This window comes from Salarias fasciatus, chromosome 8 (genome assembly GCF_902148845.1).
Source record: "Salarias fasciatus chromosome 8, fSalaFa1.1, whole genome shotgun sequence".
Lineage (NCBI taxonomy): Eukaryota > Metazoa > Chordata > Actinopteri > Blenniiformes > Blenniidae > Salarias > Salarias fasciatus.
Genome location: NC_043752.1, coordinates 11,058,938 through 11,072,134, shown reverse-complemented (window position 1 = coordinate 11,072,134; position 13,197 = coordinate 11,058,938). Strand labels below are relative to the sequence as shown.

At 46.4% G+C, this 13,197-nt stretch overlaps 2 protein-coding genes across 2 annotated transcripts; one reads left to right on the top strand and one right to left on the bottom strand.

The window, feature by feature from the left end:
* Nucleotides 1-234: 234 nt before the first annotated feature.
* On the bottom strand, nucleotides 235-6,830 carry msh2 (mutS homolog 2 (E. coli)). Its single transcript, XM_030098825.1, has 16 exons — nucleotides 6,616-6,830; nucleotides 5,210-5,358; nucleotides 4,827-5,120; nucleotides 4,545-4,691; nucleotides 4,100-4,249; nucleotides 3,880-4,013; nucleotides 3,594-3,793; nucleotides 2,495-2,604; nucleotides 2,285-2,408; nucleotides 2,052-2,202; nucleotides 1,882-1,979; nucleotides 1,432-1,677; nucleotides 1,126-1,330; nucleotides 784-1,031; nucleotides 524-699; nucleotides 235-440 (listed from the first exon to the last, which is right to left on the bottom strand). Exons 1-16 carry the CDS (start codon nucleotides 6,821-6,823, stop codon nucleotides 264-266), a joined length of 2,817 nt encoding a protein of 938 aa, XP_029954685.1. The 5' UTR covers nucleotides 6,824-6,830; the 3' UTR covers nucleotides 235-263.
* Nucleotides 6,831-8,737: 1,907 nt separating this feature from the next.
* gch2 (GTP cyclohydrolase 2) lies at nucleotides 8,738-11,378 on the top strand. Its single transcript, XM_030098439.1, has 6 exons — nucleotides 8,738-9,023; nucleotides 10,084-10,193; nucleotides 10,316-10,371; nucleotides 10,880-10,911; nucleotides 11,025-11,109; nucleotides 11,199-11,378. Exons 1-6 carry the CDS (start codon nucleotides 8,738-8,740, stop codon nucleotides 11,326-11,328), a joined length of 699 nt encoding a protein of 232 aa, XP_029954299.1. The 3' UTR covers nucleotides 11,329-11,378.
* The last annotated feature ends 1,819 nt before the right edge of the window (nucleotides 11,379-13,197 follow it).

Below are 13,197 nucleotides of genomic sequence, written 5' to 3'. Positions count from 1 at the left end.
CGTTTTAAATCCCTTCGATTTCCTGTTCACCTGGAATGTTTTGAAACAATCGAGCGAACTGCCTGTAAATAAACTTGAGGGATTGCGTGTTGGGAATTGCCACTCAAATAGCTTGACTTGGATGAATTAAAGTGACAACAAGCTCAAAACATTTAGGATCAGAAACCCTGGATCACAGGTGAAAAAACACACTCACAGCATTTAAGAAAAAAGAAACCTTTATTAAGTTGTTCTACATTTTAATAAGACATTGTGTTTGACCGTCAAGCAGTTTTCACGGAGACGCAGCGTGCGAGGATCTCGCCGATGTACGTGTTGTTTTTGGCGGCCAGCTCCTGCTTCATGGTCCTGAGCGCCTCCTTCACCTCCTCCTCAGACATGGTGGCGACAGGAAGTGACTTCACCTTCTGCAGGAAGTCTTGCATCAGTTCTTCTCCCACCTGGAGGAGAGAGACGAAACGCAGAGTCACATGAAACTCAATCAGAGGAAAATGTAAAACATGATAGAGAAAGTTAAACGGACCTGTTTGTCGGTTCGTCGCCTCTTGGCCTCGGGGCCGTCGTCCTGCTCCGCAGCGTCCCCGGCAGGTTCCTGAAACTCCTCCAGCTCTTCGGCCTTCTCCTTCGCCACGGCGAGGACGGCCGGCGGGAAGCAAGCCAGCTCGGCGACGTGGATCCCGAAACTCTGGTCGCACACTCCTGCGGGCAGAATTCAATTCCCGTCAACTTCACCATTTCTCCCAATAATTTGACGGAATGAAGAAGCTTCAGGACTGTTTTTACCCGGTTTGACTCGGTACAGCATGGTGAGCGTGTCGTGCGACGTGAGCGCCGTCACGTGCAGGTTGTGCACGGCGGGCTGCTGCGCCGCCAGCGCCGTCAGCTCGTGGAAGTGCGTGGCGAACAGGCAGAAGCAGCCGATGCGGGAGGCGATGTGCTCGCTGATGGCCCAGGCCAGGCCGAAGCCGTCGTACGTGGACGTCCCGCGGCCCAGCTCGTCGATGATGATGAGCGAGTCCTTCGTGGCCGAGCTGGGGGGGGGGGGGGGGCGGACGCAGCGAGGGAGGGGGGAGGTGAGTGAATGAAAGCAATCGCGGACGACGCGGGCGGGGCGTGCGCTCTTACCGCAGGATGGCCGCCGTCTCCAGCATCTCCGCCATGAAGGTGGACACCCCCTTCACCTGGCTGTCTCCCGCCCCCACCCGGGCCAGGATGCTGTCCGTCACGCTGAGCTCCGCCTTCTCGCACGGCACGAAGCAGCCGATCTGGGCCATGAGGGCGATCACGCCCACCTGCCGGATGAAGGTCGACTTCCCGCCCATGTTTGGTCCTGCAGACGAAGAGAAGAAACATCTTAAATGAGACTGAGTTGTTCTTTGTATTCTTCGTAAATAAATCCTGGAATAACTTTGGCGCCGTTCGTCTCCTCACCCGTTATGATGTAGAAGCTCTTCTCGCCCTGGACGAAGGACACGTCGTTGGGGATGAAGGCCGTGTCGGCGTCCGTCTCCATGCAGGGGTGCCTGGCCTGCAGCAGCTCCAGCCGCCGCCGGCCGTCGGCGGCGAGGCGCGGCCGGACGAACGGCACGGGCGCCGAGACGGACGCCACGGCGAAGCTGGCCACCGCGTCCAGCTGCGCGATCACGTCGCTCAGGGTCTGCAGGGGGTCGACGTAACCTGGCGGTCCCAAAAGGTTGAATACAGCTTTGATTAGTTAAAATAAAACCTTCAAACTGGAAACTGAGCACGAAAAAAAAAAAAAAACATCAGATAATAATCTGAGGATGAATGAAATTACACAAAGAGAGCGAGCAGAGAGAAGCTGATTATCTCTGTCATGGTGGAGAGACGCAGACTGAGGCATGTGATTCCAGGCGTCACCTGAGGCGATGTTGATGATCTCCTTCACGATGGCGTTCTGCGCCTCCTCGTACTCCTCCCTGCTCTTGGTGTACTCCTCATTCAGAGAGCTCAGCTTGCTGCAGACACGAGGGAGGCCATCAGCTGACATGAAGAGAAAACCTGAAGGTTGCGGCGGCGGCGAACCCGACCTATTGGTGAAGCGCACGCCGTTCTTCTGCACGTCCAGCGTGGTGAACTTCTTGTTGTTCCTCAGGCTCTTCTCCTCCTTGCACGTGACCCGCAGGTAGAAGCCCAGCACGGCGTTGGACTCCAGCTTCACCGTCTTACCGGCGTCCAGACCTGCAGCACGGATTCGCCAAAGTGAGATCAAACCGGGACGCGAATCACAATCTGTGATGGACTGATCGATCGATTTGATCACCGAGCTCTCTGGCGGCGCCGCTCAGCACCGCCTGCATGCTCTTCTCCAGCGCGTCCATCTTCTCTCTCAGCTCGCTCAGCACCGGGTCGAACGACGCCTTCACCAGGAACTCGTGGTGGTCGATCTGCATTTGACACGCGGCAAAGCAATCAGCACGCGACATCACACACACACACACATACACCGCCGTCCAGTAATTCGCCGCCCGACCTGGTTCATGTCCAGAGTCGTCTCGATCATCTCCTGAAACTTGGTGAAGTCGGACTGCAGGTCGGCGAGAGGAGACAGGAAGACCGCCTGCAGCAGGACCTGGAAGCTTCCTACAGCAAAGGCAAACGTTCACAAGATGAGAGATCTGTGCATCCGTGTGTATTTGCTTGCACAAATGTTTCTGGCATGTCTGAAATTAAAGTTTAAAATTCCATTTCTATTTCATCAGTTCAGCAGGAACGGCCGGCTGCAGTTTGGATCCGTTACGTAACGCCACGCTCAGTTTGAACAGTCACACTGACTTGGCAGCAGAGCAACACTTCTAAGAAATCCAGATTGATGAAAGATCCTGATGAATAAATAATACATTTTGCCCGTTGTAATCTCGTCTGTCGCGGGTAATTCTGTATCTTTTGATTTGTGCAGTAAGTCTGCAGTGTTGGGAAAACTCAGCATTTTCTTTTACAATAAATTGGAACATCAGAATAAATCAAATACATTTTATTTTCTGTTACCAGAATACTGAGCTTTACCTGCTTGTTATTAAATTAATTTCTATTATAATAAACTTAGAGAACTGTATGGGACTATCAATTCTTATGAGCTGAATCGTGCTGTATCAAGTGAACTTTTTAAGGATCATGAGACAAACTCCCCTGATAAACAGGCTCTGCAGAGATTGCAGGTCATTCAGGGTCAAACGGTTGAGTGAATCACTGCTACAACTGGTAAAATCCTCACAAGCAATGAAGTAGAAGAAACAGTTGAACCAAAAAGGACTGAGTCAACTTCTTTGCGCACATGGAAAAGAGGAAGTCGTGGCAGCAGCTATTAATATTGTAGCTTTTACATGTGACACTTTCATGATGGGAAACTCTTTGATCCTTTCACTGTGGATCTCTCCCATCAGTAGAGATTAAAACACAGCGTAAGAAGGAGAAGGTCCAGGTATTTTGTGTAAAAACAAAGACACCACTGGATAAACCTGGTCTCTGACAACCCCGCCTCCCAATACCTGCAAAAATTATTCTTGAAAATGTTTCTATTCACTGTCCCTCGAACACCGATGTGGACTTTCTGCCAGTGTGGAAGTTTGTACCGGAGTGTCTCTCCAGGGCTGCGATGAGCGCTGGGATCTGGCTCACGGCCTGGTAGACGCGGTAGCAGTCCTGCAGGGTCGCCGAGTGACGGTGAAACTTCTTGGCCAGGCGGTGGAGGTCGGGGAAGCGCCGCAGCAGGTCCTCCTGGCAGGTCTGCCTCAGTTCGGCGTCGCACACGAAGCTCTCCACCAGGTCCAGCCTGCAGACGAGGTTCCACAGCAGATTACCGTCGATAAGTCTGTGGAACTTTTTTTTTTTTAAAACCACAGCAACATTTTCTCTCACCTCTCTTCTATCTTGGTTTTGTCCATGAGCGGCTGCTTGATCCACTGGTTGACGAGCCGCTGACCCTGAGGAGTGCGGCACTTGTTGAGCAGCCCGGCCAGCGAATGAGCCCCGCTGGTGTCTTCAGGCGAACCCTGACGGGAAACAACCCACAACACTGCCAGTCAGAGTGTGTGTCTGACGGTTTTTGGCGGGATTCGCTTCGTCGGCAGCCGCTGACCTGGAAGAGGTTGAGAGCCCGCACGGCGGCGTTGTCCAGCCTCATGTACTGACCCAGGTCCAGGGTGGACAGGCTGAACGAGTTGAAGTTGGACTCGTCTGAAAGCAGCTCAAGGAAACGGACCACAGCCGCCAAACAGGACATGGCGACCTGCGATTGAAACCATTTTTTGAGCAACAGTTCAAAAGAATTCAAAATGAAATGTAATCCAGTTTACCGGTCGTCACTTCTCCTCTATTCCTTCACTGAATCATGACGTTTTAAAAATTCACTGTTACAAACTGAAAATGAGCGTCCAGCTTTGTGGTATAAATGACCTACTGTGAAAATTACACACCCTTCTGGGAGAATAGAGCTCACAGTTGCTGCTGTGGAGATATTAATCTCATCACATGATGTAAGATGACTCTGGAGCGCTCAGAAGTGGAATCTGGCTTTTCGTCACCTGCTTATCCAGCTCAGGAAGAGTGTTGCTCGCCACCGTCTCTCCTCTCTTGGCCCTCAGCAGCCTGTTGAGGTCCTGGACCATGTCCTTGCTGTTGAACTCTGCTCTCTTTCTGTCCGAGACCAGCACGCCGCCACGCTGCACGACCTAGAGAAACACAAGAAATGTGACAGCAGTGTAAATCTGTAATCAGACTCTACATACTGCCCTGTCTAGTGTTTGGTTTAATTTGGTAAGTTTAATGAATTCCGATGACCAGGTGTAATCCTGACTGCCACGAACCTCTCGCAGTTTGCTCCCATCCGCGTTGCCTTCGCCCTGCACCAACAGACACTCTTTGGGGCTGATTTGAACGAGCAAAGACTCCAGGTTGGAGAAGATCTCGTTGTCGGGAAATTCGCAGACTCCCATCTTCCTCTGGGCTGCGTCCACGTAACCGACGCCGACCACACGCTGGCCGTCGGCTCCCGAAGCGAAGCGCACGGCGACCACGCCGGCACAGCCGTCGGCTCCGGCTCCGCCACCGGACCCACCAAACAAGATCTCCTCGAACTGAGTCAGGTTTCCCGGAGAGGCCTGCATTCAGAAGCAACAGCGTTCGACTCATTTCACGGTTTATGGAAATCGTTATCGCCATTTTTAAGGTTATGGTGCTTTCACTGTACCTTGTATTCAATCTTCCAGTCATGCTCCTTGCTGCTCTTACTGTGGTTCTTGTAAACCTCCACTCGGTACTGTCTCACCAGCAGCAGGTCTTTCACAAACGCCTCAAAGTTCGACTTGCTCAGGATCACACTCTCCAGCTTACGATTTCCTGAGAATCATCATTAATACAAAGTACAACCATATTCACCTTGAAGAACAGAGAAACATTTTTTTTCTGTAATTAAACAATATCAACACATCTTTGGTATGACTCAATCAGCTGACAGTTTTCCTGGAGAGCGGTTTTGTACTCGCACTCTGTTACCTCGCTGAACCTCTGCGCCTCAAACCGTTTGGTTCCAGATTAAGCTTTGGTGATATTTTTCTTGAAAATTGGGTCAATTTCATTTTAAAGTAGAGCAGGCATTCTGCAGTGACGTGCAGAGCTCTGTGTGTTCATATCGAGGACAAACCCAAACGAGCTGTCGAATGTTTCATCAGAAGTGCGAGACAAGACTTTTTTTATTCCATTTGTATCATATTTGGGGATCAACTTCAGAAACCCTCGGGTGACTAATACCAGGATTCAACCTGTAAAAGTCACCATTAAACAAGAGAAAGGGATAAATAATAGGGAAACATTGTTATATCGTCAAATGCAAATGCCTTAGATCCATGTTTTGGGACTGTGAGAGGGAACCTGGAAAACTGTAGAAACTTAATGCATGCAAAGGAAAAGATGGAAACTTCACATTGAAAGTGAATCCAGCCCACAAGCTAGTTCCTCTCACTGTGAAGCAAGAATGCAAACCACAAGGGTCACAACTTATAGGTACACAATATGTGTGTACTTACGTTAACATATGTGTTACTGAGGAAAACCCACACACACTGCTGCACCAGAAAAGAATGCTTTTATAACTAACAGAGAAATCCTTTTTAAATCTGTTTTAAAATGAAATCATACACATCTCAGTTATGTGCAAGTGGTTAGAATAACATGTCATGTTGCCAAAACGTGGTCAGGCTTTCTAAATAAAGTGATTTTGCCACAGTTGGAAAAACTAGGTGGAAAAAGAAGTGAAAATGTTGTTAAACTGACTGTATATATCAATTAATTTAATCAATAGTGTCCCCTGGAAACAGTGCAAAAATGAACTTGATTGTATGGGCTCAATTTTAATGATCTGATCGGGATTTTGGAAGGATGTGGGTTCTATTCCCTGTAACTGAGTTCATCTTTTTTTTCTGCAGCGACAGCAAGGACTGAAGCTAGCATGTGGGATTCAGGCTAGCTCAGGAGTAGCTGCATTTAACACCAAACTGCATCCAGAAAAAACACAGAATCTGCATGCTGGAAGGAGAAATCAGCCTGTCAGCAGCCTGCAAGCTTCAGTCAAGCTAGCCGAGCCACAGGCCAGGTTACCTGCGCCCAGGTACTTGATGACCCCGTTAGTCTTGAAAACCTCCTTCGCTGCGAACAAAGCGTCTTTCCCGTGGACGGTGTAGTACTCGTTACGGTCGAATATCCTGAACGTGGTGTCCGGTTTCTCCGGCATGGAGAAAACAAAGCTCAGGAAGCCTTGCTCCGTGGCGCTGTCCATGGACAGGTTCTGCTTCGGCTGCACCGCCATGCTGGAATTTCCCGCACTGTTTCCCACTCCGCAGTAAGGAGAGATGCTATTGGCTCTCGCTGCGTGACGTCACGTCTCAATTTGCATAATTTCACTCCTGCTCGATCCTCGTTTTATTTATGGTCACCTTCATCCAGGCTAAAGTGACTAAACAGACAGCCTAACGGATTAAACTTTATTTTTGTTTTGTTTTTAATTATAAAAATAACGAACGAATAATAAATAATGAACATTTTTAACCATAGCATTTTTTTACTTCGATGTTTTTAGAAATAGAAATAGAAAAGCTGTCATTTGGAATATGAGAGTCGAAAGCTACCGGTTACATATTCCAAATTCTCAGTGTGGACTCACCCAAAACATGGTTAGAATAGAGGCAGTATGGACGAGCTCTACCAATGAAGCAGGTCAGCTGTGATTCTGTGTTCAACCAAGTTGTTTCTTGTACTGAATCCAAAACTGAATTACCCTTAAATTAATTGTCCAACTTTTGAAGCTAGATACTGCCAAATCACCACTGCCGTTTGGTCTCTGCAGCAGCTCTCTCCTCAGCCAAGGGGCTAAAAATTCATTATTTTTTTTAAAATATCTTTTTATTTAATTGTTTCAGAGGTCACTTTACTTTGACACAATTCTTAGACTACAGTTAATTTTTCCACAGTAAAAATGTTGTTTCCCAGATGTTGGCTCTCCAATGAACTCTGATGAACTTGAAAAACGAGGTCCTCCAAACAATAGTTTGTTGCTTAGTGGTCACAAAAAGTCATCCATGTAAAAAATGTGACACAGCGCTATCTTTCTTTTTTTTTTTTTCCTGGATTTTAAAGAATGCATGAAGCCATTGAATTTCCAAGAAATTAACCATAAAGCCCACTTCAATCTCAGGGGGGTTTTCTAAGGACAAGAGGATCACACGTCCCAGTATGTGATGCTTGATACATCCTGGACAGTTCACTGAGCCATCCCTGGGTCCCTCACCTTCACACAAATTAGACTTATTATTACATAAAATAAATTGTAGTTTGTTTGTTTGTTTGTTTGTTTGTTTGTTTGTTTGTTTGTTTTGGGGGGGTGGATGGTATGAGGACAATATCCATCCTCACTTCATCATGTAAAGCCAAAAAAAAAAAAAAAATCAAACCTATACCCCACTGTGTAGCCAATATGGAATGGTGTATTTTGCTTTGGCCTTCAGGAATAGTAAAAAGGTTGAAGATGGCCAGGTTTAATAGAAAAATCTTCAGGCAAGTATGGCAGCAGAAAGTAGAATCAGACTGTGCACAATCTGATAAGATGTTGTCATATCAACACAAAAATCTTAGCACTCAGCAAAATAAAAGGTAAATGAGTATCAAAATGTATTTATTTGTTCACTCTTTGCCTTGTTTTAAAATTCCTTTTACACATTTTAGGCATGTTCAATGAAGTTAACAATGTTTCAAACCCAGGTTGTAGATTTCAATAGTTTTCTTTTAGCTTTCACAAAGATACAGTTTGATATCTGTGTAATTTGAGTTTTCCAGAAGCACGCCTGAACTCCACGTGGAGTCATGAGCCTCATGCGAGGAAGTTTCACCTAATCAGAAGATAGTAAGTGATAAAGTGATGGGATGCGGAAAATGTGGAAACCCGTCTGATTTTTTTTTCCCCAGTCTATGTGAATGGGAGAGGATGTGTCCTGTCTGTGACACGCGGCTGGCCTCTCTGAATACGCCCATGTTTTGACGCACTGACGAATGGGGAACTGATGCGCAGCAGGCCGGCTTTATAAACCCGGCGAGACCCGGAGAAGGGATTACCTTCCATCCTCACCGGCTGAATCGTCCTGCGAGATCCTCTGAGCTTCTCCTCCTCTCTCTCTTCTCTCACTCTCTCCATCCACGTCCAGAGCATCAAGGAAAAAAGCGCTCCAGCATGAACGGCCACTGCAACGGAACCGTCAACGGCGCCACGGCGGATTTCTGCAATGGCTTCGGCGAGCTCATCATCGACAGCAAGAAGTCCGCTGCGCACCGCCAGCACGAGACCTCCCGCAAGCAGTCCGAGGACAAGAGCCGCTTACCGGCGCTGGAGACCGCCTACACCAGCATCCTGCGGCACCTGGGGGAGGACACGGACCGCGAGGGGCTGCTGCGCACCCCGCTGCGCGCCGCCAAGGCCATCCAGTTCCTCACCAAGGGCTACCACGAGACTGTGGATGGTGAGTAAACACTGAAAACAAAAAGTTCATGTGTGATTCAGACAGGTGTGGAGCCCCTAAAGGCACACAGATTTATTTTTTGGGGAGTTTTACGCGACCTGTTCTACGTGCGCTCTTAAAAGTAATAAGCGCTCCTTTAGTGAGCGCCTAAAACTCACAAAAAAAAAATATAAAAAAGTCTCAGTAACTCTTAAACAGAACGTCATTGAAACACAAAGGACACCTATTCTCCATGTTGTGAGGTGAATAATATGTCACAAACTTTTCTTTTTCATCAGAAGTATCTGTCTATCACGCATCAGGAATAATATTGATCTCTATGTGCAGTGGCGTTCAGGGACCGTCTGCAAATTACTAGATGATGCAACAGTGAAGACAAATACCACAAAATTATACACGAGTGTCACCAAAATCACTTGTTTCCTGCTGATCATACATGCTGATCGCAGTTTACTAGTCATTGAATGTTATTATTCATTAAAGAAAATAATGTGAAGAAGTCCTCTTTCATCAGAACAGTTACTGTGATGTGATCAACAGAACTCCTTTGATGGTTGAGTCAAGTCTCATACAGGACATGACAGTGGTGATCGAATTTCATCACTCACAGAATCCATTTAAACAATGAAAAATACATTTTTTTTCTATTAAGACAAGTGTTGTAGCATGATCAACAGGAGAAAAGGGAAGGTAGTAGTGATTTTGGTGACACTACAGTGAATACCAGTGGCAGTATTATGTATATAGACACCTATGGGTTATTTAAAGTCACCAATAAAGGTGCACTCAGGACGGATGAGCAAACACAACTACAATACAATCACACCCAAGTCTGGATTCCAACCTGCGACATATAATGAGAGCCTGCATCACTGTGCAGCCGCTCCTGCAACATTCAACATTCCAGGATTTGATGTAACAACATAAACACGGAGTGCACTGGGTTCATGCCCGGCCTTGTAAGATCATTGTAGCCATGTTCCCTTGTTTGTTTTGGACCAACGTGAACGTTTTCAAATTAAATATCTATATTAAAGTACGTGTGTGTTTCTGCCACCAGATGTCTTAAATGACGCCATATTTGATGAAGACCACAATGAGATGGTGATCGTGAAGGACATCGACATGTTTTCACTGTGTGAACATCACATGGTGCCATTTTTTGGCAAGGTATGTGTGTACACTCTGGGCATAAAGGCACTGATGAATTTAAAGCGCATAAAGATGTTACTGACATATTAGGAACATTTCGCCTGACTTTACCCCGACTGTGACCCCTGCTCCCGTTCCAGGTTCACATCGGGTATATTCCCAACAGGAAAGTGGTGGGACTGAGCAAACTGGCGAGGTAAGGCGGCACGCATGCGCCGCATCTGTCACCGCGGCTGTGCGTGTTAGTGTCAGGCGACTGCGTTCTTCTGTTATCTCAGTGTATTGACCTGGAGGCTTAGAGCCTAAGCCCACAGACCAGCGTCTCGTCCCCTCATCGGGCACACTCACAGATCACAAGTCTGAACTCCGTCCGCTCTCCGGCCATGAGAAAATCCCTTTGGTCCTGTGGGAATGACTCGTTATTATCACAGCCTCTCTTTTCCAAAAATATCGCACCAAATCTGAATGAACACACCCAGGATAACAGTTTCAGAGTCACTGTGGTTTTTTTTGTTTGTTTTGTTTTGTTTTGTTTTTTTTACCAATCCGCTGCTGATGGAACCTGCATTCCAGATTCAGAGAATCCTGCAGGGTGAATAATTCACAGACGATGGGACCAAAGCCAGTTCATGTTTATAAAAAGATTAATCATTAGAACAGCTGATGTGTAATCAGTGCTTTCCACTTTGCTTGTTTTCTTTCAGGATTGTGGAAATCTTTAGCCGGAGACTTCAAGGTAAACAGTCAAAATATTTGTATAGAAGCAGTATTCACCTGCTGGATCATGAATTAATCAAAAGCACAACAACATCAAGTAATGTCTGTGTTGGATTCTGTTGCTTCTCTCAGTTCAGGAGCGTCTCACCAAGCAGATCGCCGTGGGGATCGCTGATGCTCTGAAGCCCAAAGGTGTCGCTGTGGTCATTGAAGCAACGTGAGTAAACAAAACACACGATCATCTGGCCTTAACCTGCAGATTAATATGCGTGCTGTGAAATTTGAGACGTGTGTGTGTGTGTGCAGGCACATGTGTATGGTGATGCGCGGCGTCCAGAAGATTAACAGCCGCACGATGACGAGCACCATGCTGGGAATTTACCTGGAGGACCCCAAAACCCGGGAGGAGTTCCTGATGCTCTCGCAGCGCGCCTAGGAGGAGTCGCCCGCCATCCAGTCTCAGTTTTTAACAGCACACTGACAGCTAGAGAGCCAAAACAGATCCGCATCTGACTGATTCTCACACACACACACACACACACACACACACACTCACACAGACACACACGCATTCTGGAGAAAACCTCGACACACTGAAGCCTGAAATCAATCAGTCCTGCCACTGTGAACGCAATACCCTCACAATCATGGTGCCTTTCTTACATATTTTACAGTCTTACGTGGCAATATTCTTATCATAAAGTATGAAAACTGAGTGCAATATTGTGAAGTGATGCTTAGAATTCCCCGTCGTCTCTGATGGGGACTTTCACTGGTGCTTTGCACACCTTCCCTTTCCGTTGTTGATGTATTTAGAGGTCACTGATTTTATTAATTTAAAAAAAAAAGACATCTAGTGATAGAAAGTGTTCATTGTTTTGTATTATATGACCCTTTTATCTGTTGTCCAGAGAGGAGAGCTGATGGATGTACGATCAATGGGTGCATGTCTTCTGAAAAAAGCCTTTGTTGAAATAAAATCAGTAACAGCATGAGTTTAAGTCTTCTGCCTTGTTTTATATTCGTGCATCTGAACAGCTCCCGTATTACTGTCTCTTATGTTTATTTGAGAAAAAGTGGAAAGTAAAGAAAATTTGTAGACAAGTACACCTATACTGTTGCACTATTTTAATTGTACTCAGTCCCAGTCAAAGTATTGTAGCGACAAAATAATCTCTGCAAACAGTTCTCAAAAAAACAAGAGTAAATATGTCCACATGCATCTTTGCTTGGTAAACAAATATATGCATGAAATAGACATTTTGTTTGTGAAGATAATGAACTTACTGGCAGCACACACGCAGATGAAAAGATCTGAACTTTTGAAGTCTCACCTGTAATTAAAAAAATTGAACCTGATTGCATGCAAACAGGATTGGAAGGAGCATGAACATCTGGACGCGGTACGATTATACATGTGGCCTTTTGTTAAGTGTTGTTTTCTTTTACCCCTGTGTATTTTACCATAAACGTTTCTACTGGAACATTTCCTCTAGGGTTTTGTCCCAAATGGATCGATTAAGTTTTATTTGACAGAAATGGTACATTGAACTTTAATTCCTGTCCAGTAACCACTAACAGGACTTGGCACGTGCACGTCCCATCACTCCTTCACCATTTACCACGGGCAAATTCAAACCAGAGCAACGGAGCTTCGCTGAAACACAAGTCATGATCATTAACGTTTGACCCTGGTAGAGGAGCTGCAGGGTGATGCAGTGGGTTGCATTCTTCGTGCAGTGCATGTCTGGGTTTCCTTCCCCAGCCCATAATCATATACATGAGGCTGACTGTAGGTGAGGATGTCTGTTTCTCCGATGGACCAGTTACTTTCCTCCACATTCATCTGGAATTCACATCTTGTTGGATAAAACCATAAAGAAGATGAACTGACTCCTGAGCAATTAAAATGTGGCAATGAATGCAAACCTGTAATAAAAGCTTTATTTATCCTCTGCAGTGTAAAGAGGAGAATCCCCAACTGATTGATGAGCTCCATCCAAATATCACCATCTGCTCTAATAAAAAAATACCTGCATCACTCAGAGGTTGATGACCTGAGTTTGCAGCGGACATCAATGAGCACACATAAAAGCAGCGTGCGCACGTGGCTGATGGCCTGAGGGAGAGCAAGGCCTTTAAATATCAAATAAAGAGCCAGTCGTCACTCAGCCTGTGAACTTTGACCTCCCATCTCCGCGTGTGTGTGTGTGTGTGTGTGTGCGTGCGCGCGTGTATATGTGAATGGGGCGTCGGTTACACCTGGAAGTGCAGCGTGCGCTCTCCAAACATAATCATGTCAGAG

Excerpts from the sequence above, each read along its gene's own strand:
- gch2 (XM_030098439.1), top strand. The coding sequence starts at position 8,738 with ATGAACGGCCACTGCAACGGAACCGTCAACGGCGCCACGGCGGATTTC. Across the intron at positions 10,194-10,315 it reads TGGTGCCATTTTTTGGCAAG|GTTCACATCGGGTATATTCC; the intron begins GTATGTGTGTAC and ends CTCCCGTTCCAG. Across the intron at positions 10,372-10,879 it reads GGACTGAGCAAACTGGCGAG|GATTGTGGAAATCTTTAGCC; the intron begins GTAAGGCGGCAC and ends GTTTTCTTTCAG.
- msh2 (XM_030098825.1), bottom strand. The coding sequence starts at position 6,823 with ATGGCGGTGCAGCCGAAGCAGAACCTGTCCATGGACAGCGCCACGGAG. Across the intron at positions 4,250-4,544 it reads TTCCTGAGCTGGATAAGCAG|GTCGCCATGTCCTGTTTGGC; the intron begins GTGACGAAAAGC and ends TTTCAATCGCAG. Across the intron at positions 2,409-2,494 it reads CGACTCTGGACATGAACCAG|ATCGACCACCACGAGTTCCT; the intron begins GTCGGGCGGCGA and ends TGTCAAATGCAG.